The following is a 9550-nucleotide window of genomic DNA, read 5'->3' as shown; positions in this document are numbered from 1 at the left end:
CTCCGTAAAGTGTCATACACGTCTGAGCCTATCAAATAAACGAACTTGAAAAAAAAGGGTCATTTGGCCGAATAGGACATTTCGGCCAAACGAACCTTTTTGTCAATCGACGGCCAATCGAGGTCAATCGAGGGACATTAGGCCGAAAGGGTCATTAGACCAAATGTCCTATTCGGCCAAATGACCCTTTCAGTCAAACGAACCTGTCGGCCAATCGACCCTTTTGGCCAAATTACCCGTTCAGCCAAATGATCCGTTCGGCCAAATGACCTTTTCGGCCGAATGACACTTTCGACCAAATGACCCTTTCGGTCAAACGATCCTTTAGGCCAAATGACCTTTTCGGCCAAATGGCTTTTTCGGCCAAATGGCCCTTTCGGCCAAATGGCCCTTTCGGCCAAATTGATTTCGGCCAAATAGATTTCGGCCGAATGGGTTTCGGCCAAACGACCCTTCACCCCTTCAACGGCAAGACTGCCTGCGAAGCTAATCGGTATCACTTCTCATTCCGGTTTGTGACAGCAGCGCGTACGGACGTGCTTTTTGCTCGCGTTTTTTCTTGTTCGTTTGTTGTGTTTACGTTTTCGTTTCGTCGCGTTGACGTTATTTTCTCCCGGACCGTCATGGGAGACTCGGTCACTGGCAAGGTGTCAAAACGCACCACAAATGGAAGCACGGGAAACCCCTCCAAGAATATTCTTGCAGCCAACGGGTTCTCGCAGGTACAACTAGAGCGGAAGGAGAAGTGCCCACCTGTGTTTGTGGAGGGCGATCCGCCGGATTTGAGCCCGAAAATTCGCCTACTGATCGCGCAGAGGCTGAAAAGTACTTTTCGGCTCTGCAGCGAGGGCGTGAAAGTGATGACGGCAAACAAGGACCATCACTAACCCGTCGAGGAGTGGCACGAAGCCGCTCAAGGCATTGCAGCGAGGACTCCACACCATGAAGGAAGAGGAGCTCCAAGCACAACTTGAAAGTTGCGTGCACAAGATCGCTCGTTATGACAAGGCCAAGAGGTATTGAGACCAGTTTTACCTGGTTCATCTGGTTCACGGCTCATCCATCTGGAAGGACCTTAAGCTGATCAACGTCTCAAATTACACCGTCGTTGACAGGGAGCGATATCGGTTAGTGCACCGTGACGTCACGCAGTGTTTTAACTGCCTCAACTTCAGGCTCGGCACTAGGAACTGCCGCATGAATCCGCATTGCAACAAGTAAGTATGACGAACCCCACGACCGAAGAGTGGAAATCCGGAAGAAGGTTTCCACCCTGCCGAAGTAGAACCGTGTTCCTGTACTCAACGAGGTGAACTATCCGGCCATCGCGGCTCCCCCTCGAGCTATTCCGATCCGTCCAATGCGTCTGTTCAAGCTCCAACAGAACGATAATGTCTTACCGGTAGAATCTGCTCCGCTCTGCACCCCGGAGCAACTGATGCCTATCTTCGTCAAGCTTGCCACTCGGCAACGCGGACCCGTTTCGACCAGGTCTTCACTCTTGGCATGTTCATCATTGAAAATAGCGGCTAGGCGGACCTGGAACACTTGTTCGCTCAAGAACAAAACCATTGAGCTGAAGCATTTCCTTAAGGAGAAGGAAATAGCCGTTCAGGAAATTGATCAAAATTTCAAAATCCAAACCTCGGTCCATTCCACCTTTGATCCCATTAGACAACAATAGCTCTAAGGATCGCCTAATAACTCCTGCAGATAAGATCGACGAAATAGGTCGTCATTTTGTCAGCTCACACAACCGTGGGCAGAGCATCGTCAGTCGACACGAAGCAGCCATTAACGAGCATGTTAACAACATGAATATTATTCCTAACGACTTCTCATAGGAGTTGAAGATCTCAGCTGGTGAATTGACGACCTATATCAAATCATCGAAAAACATGAAGGCCCAGGCTTCGACAGCATCCTGAATGTCGAGCTCAAACATATGAGTGCTCCGTTCTTCGAGCAACTTTCGCTGATCTCCCCATCCGAAAGCCTGCGAAGGATTCTTCCTCTTCAAAAAGTTATCGCCCCATCAGCCTTTTCTCAGGGTTATCCATGCTGTATGAAAAGGCGATTCACAGCCGGTTACTTGCGTATATCGAACACCACAACATCTTGCTCGAGGAATAGTTTGGTTTTCTACGCAGTCGATCAACCGTACATCAACTGACCCGAGTTATTAACGTCCTCAGACAGAACAAGTTTGTCTCAAAAACATCCGGCATGGCCTTACTCGATGTCGTGGGCATTCGACGATGTATGGCATGACAACGCAACAATCTTCCCAGCTTGGTTAAAATCATCAACAATTATCTGTCGGCAAGGACATTCCGGGTCTCAGCAGCAGAGCGAGTTCCAATGCGCACAACATTGTCGCAGGCGTTCCCCAGGGCAGTCTACTCGGGCCTATGCTTTTCAATCAATTCACCTCAGACATGCCAAATCCTCCATGTCATTCTGTTTCTGTTCGCAGATGACACCTCCATCCTCTGGTCTGGGGTGCAGATGGCGGACGGTACGTGGAGGAGGCGAATGAACCACGAGTTGCACATAGTTACATACACACTACGAAAAAGTCCTGTAATATTAGGTCATTTAAGACCGACATATTCAAGCGAACCAAAAGACGCATTATTGCGTTCAAATTAATTTTTACAAGACATTAAAAATGTGAGTCCGGAATTTTACACGGCCAAAAAAACTAGTGTTTGTATCAAAAATGGTAAGGCTCAGCATGTCAATCTAACACCTGATCTCATTAGTGGGAGTCCCTTTCGATACCACTATGCCATTTCTGCTGCTTAGCAGAAAGAAGATCGAAGCTTAACATGTTCTGCAATTTGATGAATATGGGGAAGCATCAGCCCATCCACTGCTTATTGCTTGCGACTGCGCTGAAGATGAAAAAGGAGAAACGAAAACAGTGTTCAACTGGTGCGTCAAGAATCTTGTACACTGGATTCTGTTTTTACACGATTTACATTTTCTCAATTTTCCACTCATCCTAAATGGTAAACGTATATTGATTATCATGTGATTTTCCTTTGATTTATTCTGGATTTTTTGAAACATGTTGCGAAGAGTTTGGTGGCAAATTAAAGTCACACGATCAAAAATACGAGCGGAAAAAAATCGTGTAAAAACAAAATCCTGTGTATTCATGGGCTACGTTGTTTGGTTCGGAGCGCTTTGGATTTCAGTCATTCTTACTGTAAATTTAAGACATTTGGTAATGAGAAGCATTTAATGGCTAGCATTCGGTACTTGGTGACAGAATGATACTGAAAATATATTGTTTTGGGTATCTGAAGCAAATATGACACAATATTATGTTATGATTGGTAATGTATCTCGGTTGATTACGCCAGCTTAAATGATTGCGTCCCATATAAAATTGAGATTTTTTTGGTGTGTGTTACAAGCTATTGGGATAACCATCCATCGTTCACACCGCGAAAATCGGACGACTGCGGTGGGCAGGGTACGTAACCAGAATGTCGGACAGTCATCCGGTGAAAATGATTCTCGACAATGATCCGACGAGAACAAGAAGGCGAGGTGCACAGCGGGCAAGGTGGATCGATCAGGTGGAGGACGATTTGCGGACCTCCTGTGATCGATTACGGCATGTCGGTCTGGGAATCAGGCAACCACTAGGGTGCTAGTTCCAATATAGGTTATCAAATTAGCATTGATGAGGGAAGCACTGCTTTTCAAACATCATGCATTATTCAATAATACATAATAGCCGAAAAGAAGGCAATTACCAATGATTGAAACGCGCTATGAACGGGATTGATTGGCTCTGAAATTTTTACTGGGTATGGAAGAATTGAATTTTCCAATAGTTCAGCGTCAATAATCGATAGTGGATGGATTTGACAAATTGCCGGAGAGTTTCCGAATCGCTTGATAAGAAAATCAGGGGTTTGGAATCCCTCCTTATTTCGTGACGGTCTTGTTCGTTTTATGCTCTGTATCCGAGACTTTCCCTTAGACGTAGTTTAAGTCAAAACTGAAAAGTTCGAATGCTAGATCTTTGTTATTCATAAAAAGATAAGATGGAAAGAAAAAGGTTAAAACACGAGTTTTTATTTTTTAAAACCAAAACAATAAAAAAAAGAACAATGTTCCCCCGGATTACGGTACTCTGATTTTTATGTAGACTGTTTTGCTGTAGTCACCAAATATTTATTCTCTATATCTACACAGGTGAGTTGGCAACGTGGACCAAATCTAAGTCTGCCACGCCAACCGAGAACGAAACGGCTTTCGTTATCGGCTACGACATTGATCAAGACAACGGACGTTTCCGCATAGTTTACTCTAGTGTGAAGCTGTTATCCCTATTTCGAACATTGGATGTGCTAAGTGCAGACTGCACGTTCAAGACAACCATGCAAGGGTATCCACTAATGGTGGTATGTCTTGTAGATAAAATGCGCCATGCGCACCCTGTAGCATTTGCTACTGTGACAAAACAGGAAAAAGCGGACTATGATTTTGTCTTTTCCGCGATTTTCGATCAGTGCTCGAGGCTCGGTATAGATTGCACGGTGAAAGCTTTCATTAGCGATGGAGAGATTGCTCTAAAAAAAGCGGCACGATCGGTGTTTGGTGAACACGTATTAATGATCAATTGTTACTTCCACGTGGTACAAAACATAAAAAAGCACATTACGAAAAATAAGACAATACCGGCAGAATGCAAGGAAACTATTCTGAAACGCGTTGCGCAAATTCAAGTTTCACCAACACAGCTGCATTTCGAAACAGCCTGCAGTCTGTTCCTCAAAGAATACAAGCAGTTCCCGGATTTCGTGATTCGTGAATTATTAGACAATTCGATAGGATATAATCTTTGACCAGTTTAATCTCATATCAAAATTATAACGACATTAGTTATGTATATTTTCACTATTTTTTTTGTTCGTAGGCATTGGGGAATAAATCGAAGGTACACCTTCATTATTACTTGAACCACGTTCAATATGGAAAGATGGAACGAAATTGCCTACATTATGGATAACAATCCGTCATTTGTATCGTAACGCATTCTTATACGTCATGTAGGCAATTACCTTTGATGTAGATTTTTGTACCAAATAATTATATCAACGTTTGTTATAATGTTGATATGAAGGTATCAACTTCTGTAATAATTGTGTTAGGGCTAGTGGGATTTTTGATATTTCAAGAACTAACCAGCCAAATTTATAACATATTTTGTTACAATATTTTTCTAAAATGAAATAGAGAAAGTGAAATTTTTTTTTTTGTCCAGTCGTGTTTCTCCAGTAAGCATCGGTCGGTCGTCGAAATTGTGTTTTGCTTTGTGCGGAAGGTGGAACGATTGACCGGTCGCCGTAATTTTGTTCCGCTTTACGCGGGTGAGTAAATAAATCAGAGAGTGAAAATTTAGTCCGCATCCAGTTGTGTAGTGCGGTCGATAATTATAATAATTAGCGTTCGTTTGATTGTTTTTGTTTTTAATCAAACTACACGCTATACACGGCAGACCATTTACCAAAACGAACCCTGCCACACTCTCTACCCCATATATCCAACATCCCAGTGTTTTCTCGTGGAAGTGCAGATGACTCGTCGGCTTCTATCAAAGCGAGTATCAAATTCTTACCTATTCCTCAATTGACCTGCATTCGGACACGGCCAGCGCTGGTATTGCTTGTTTTTGGGTCACCAGTTCTTACACATTGAAGATGATGTTAGTCCCAAACTTCATCTGTTGGTTCTCTGTGTAATTACAGCTGACCTGGCAATAACGGAGTAGCAACCGTGGGCGGTCAATCATGCTCATGCTCAATATTTTTTCTTAAATGAAATACCCCCCTTTTTATATTTTGTTTTACATTATTGAGGGGGGGGGGCTATAAAGAAGGACATTTAATGAGTGCTCGAGAGCCGTTCGGGACCTTTAAAAGCCAAATCTTAAGTATGGTCGAGAGTTACGGAAAGGGTTGACAAGTTCATGAGAAATGTATGTTTTTACTCGACGACGAAAGAAAAGCTTTCGTTTTTATAAGGATGGAACAAAGACGCGGATGGTAGACGAAGAAATATTTATAGGAAAAGATGCAATGGAAGTAACAGGGAGAGACATCGAAACGTTCAACAACTACTAAGTGACTTACATTGGGATTTCAAACATTTGAAAAACGTCTAATACCAAATCTCATTTATTTAACAGATGTCATTGTCACCGGCGCACGATTTACACTCTCGTAGTTGCGTTTTCTGTTTTACGACCGATTATTGATCTTCAGCGCGAGCATTATCGGTAGTAATAGTACCAACAAAGTGCGCCACAATTGTCGGCGCGGGATTCCGATCACAGTGCTGCTATTCAACAGAGCCTGTGGATCAACGTGTTTCAGGGAAAGTGAAAGAAAGTGCAGCACAAGTGGCGCAAGTTAGCGACTACAGAGCTGCACATTTATAAAGGCCTGTGAGTCAAACCTACAGTGGGTAAAAGACTAACTAAAAGTACGCGAAAGATCCCTATTTAAAAGTGATCTCGAAAGATTGTTCAGTGGCAGTTAAAGTCGGATGCTGGTTTGATTCATCTCACCACGTCTACTTTCATCCCGTGCTAGTTGAGGTGCACAGTGTGATCTGGTTGTTCAGGTTGGTCAACTATCAATTAAAGATGTCGAAACTAAGGGAGCTGACGCATCAAAAGCGGTTTCATCTCGATACAATGACCATCCTGAAACATTTTATGGATGGTTTTAACCCTGTTCGTAATGGACACCCACTCGAAGGATGGAAGCACCGGATCGAAATTGTTTATAGGGAGTTTCAGACAAACTGTTTGAGTCTCGAGCTACTAAATGACGTAATAAATGGGGACAAATCTGCTTATATCAAAATGGAAGCTGTGAAAAGCAATCGACAAGGCAAAAATTTGAAAATAATTATATTAGCAGCTACAGATTCCTCACCGCTAAATTGCGTGATTTGAATTATTCTGTCCAGTCTTCCAATCAAACCGTGGCGGTAGTTAATACGTCCAACATTCCTCAACTTCGCATCAAACTCCCCGAAGTGAGATTTCCCACTTTTGATGAACACATGTCTGAATGGATCACTTTCCAAACCTCTGATTGATTCGAGCACTCAGTTATTGGTTATAGATAAATTATCGTACCTCGTGCTCGTAGCATCACTTGTCAAGTCAATTGAACTCACTGAAATAAATTTTGCTGTTGCGTAGCAGCTATTGGAGAAAAGTTTCGACAACAAGAAACTGGTATTCAAAAGCTATCTTGATTCACTATTCTTCATTGAAATGCTATGAGTCCCTAATGCGTCTAATTAACAAAATGGGCATTCAAACGGATGATTGGAGCGTGCTTCTGACTCTCATGGTTTGCAGCCGCCTCGATCACTTCACTTTCAGGCAATGGGAAGCCCATCATAGGTCTACTGAAGTCCCTCAATACCATAATCGGATGGAATTCCTGCGCGCGCATCTCATGGTTCTACATATCTTCTTGGTTGGTATCTTCTAAGTCTTGTTCAACTGAATCACCCAAATCGGAATCAAACCGGCCGTTGAAATCCTGGTTCCTGTCTGGTCTGTTCGAAGAACCCACACTCACTATTCAAATGCGAAGTATTCCTGAAGATGGCCGTATCCCAAAGCTTCGAACAAGTGAATAGGAAGAATCTCTGCATCAATTGCTTTTCCTCTACCCACCATTTAAAACCTGTTCGTCCAGCGGGTGTCGTGTCTGCAACCAGAAGCATCATACTATGCTACACAAACCTCCTAGCGATCGCTCGTCCTCACAGCACACCGTCTATTGATGGTTCCGGTTCGCACTCGGTGAACCAATCAATCCTCGCCATCTCGATCAATCTCAACCACATCCACCCTCTGTCTCTACCCAAACCTAAAGTCTCGTTTCCATCTCGCTCGTTGGTCGCAGTCGAAAAGTTCCAACTTTTTTATTTATTTATTTTTTTTACTAATTTTATTTGCTAATTATCTAATACATGCATTCATCTATTAGACTAGATGTTCCGTGTTTTCTTAATACTATCATCAAAAGTTTGTTCTTAAGACAAAGTTTTGATTTTCTGTTTATAAGTGGATATAGACACTTAATATATTTGTTACATTTGGCTTGAAGGCCTTCAATGTGATTTTTAAAGTTAATTTTTGATCTAGCAGAAGTCCTAAATATTGAGCTTCGCTAGACCAATTAATTGGAATCCCATTCATAGTGACAATATGTCTGCTAGAAGTTTTCAAATAAGAAGCTGTCGGCTTATGTGGGAAAATTATAAGCTGAGTTTTGGAAGCATTCAGGAAATTTTCCATTTTGCAAGTAAGTGGAGAAAATATCCAAACTTTTTTGCAATCTACTACAAATGACACGAAGGCTTCGCCCTTTGGCTGAGAGACCTGTGTCATCTGCAAACAAAGATTTTTGACACCCTGGTGGTAAATCAGGTAAGTCAGAAGTAAAATGTTATACAATATGGGCCCCAGTATGCTGCCTTGGGGACACTAGCCCTTACAGGTAATCTATCAGATTTAGAATTCTGATAGTTTACCTGCAGTGAGCGATCTTATGAATAATTTTGGATTAGTTTAATGATGTACTTAAATTAAAATTAAAATTCATCAATTTTACAATCAAGTATTCATGCCAAACACTGTCAAATGCTTTCTCTATATCAAGAAGAGCAACCCCAGTTGAATATCTTTCAGATTTGTTGAGCCGAATTAAATTCGTTACTCTTAATAACTGATGGGTGGTTGAATGCCCATGGCGAAAACCAAATTGCTCATCAGCAAAAATAGAATTATCATTAATATGAACCATCATTCTATTTAAAATAATCTTTTCAAACAGTTTGCTTATTGAAGAAAGCAAACTGATTGGGCGATAACTAGAAGCCTCAGCTGGATTTTTGTCCGGCTTCAAAATAGGAACAACTTTGGCGTTTTTCCATTTATCTGGGAAGTATGCCAATTGAAAACATTTGTTAAATATATTAACCAAAAAGGATAAAGAGCTCTCAGGAAGTTTTTTGATAAGTATGTAGAAAATACCATCATCACCCGGGGCTTTCATATTTTTAAATTTTCTAGTAATAGATCTCACTTCATCCAAATTAGTTCCTAACGAAGGGTCAATAACATTATCTTGATTGAGAATGTCTTCGAAGCTCCGTGTAACCTGATCCTCAATTGGACTAGTGAGACCTAGACTAAAATTATGGGCACTCTTGAACTGCGGAGAAAGTTTCGCCTTTTCGCCATTTGTTAATAAAATTTTTACTATGTCTGAAACTTGATTATGCATATGTACAACATGTGATAGATTTAGTTCGGAAAAGGTATTGGAGGGTAACCGCCCCTTCGGTGGGGTCGTGGGATCAAACCCCACCGAAGGGGCGGTTTACCCTCCAATACCTTTTCCGAACTAAATCTATCACATGTTGTACATATGCATAATCAAGTTTCAGACATAGTAATTAATTTCCACTCCGGGTGGCTTAATACCCGGCATAT

The 9550-nt window shown here is 41.9% G+C and overlaps 1 protein-coding gene across 1 annotated transcript; it reads left to right on the top strand.

The window, feature by feature from the left end:
• The first annotated feature begins 623 nt into the window (after positions 1 to 623).
• LOC134204581 (uncharacterized) lies at positions 624 to 4868 on the top strand. Its single transcript, XM_062679387.1, has 2 exons — positions 624 to 825; positions 4216 to 4868. The coding sequence occupies exons 1-2, from the start codon at positions 624 to 626 to the stop codon at positions 4866 to 4868; spliced, it is 855 nt and encodes a 284-aa protein (XP_062535371.1).
• Positions 4869 to 9550: the final 4682 nt, after the last annotated feature.

This window comes from Armigeres subalbatus, unplaced genomic scaffold (assembly GCF_024139115.2).
Source record: "Armigeres subalbatus isolate Guangzhou_Male unplaced genomic scaffold, GZ_Asu_2 Contig722, whole genome shotgun sequence".
Taxonomy (NCBI): domain Eukaryota; kingdom Metazoa; phylum Arthropoda; class Insecta; order Diptera; family Culicidae; genus Armigeres; species Armigeres subalbatus.
This window is presented reverse-complemented; position numbering and strand designations above follow the sequence as displayed.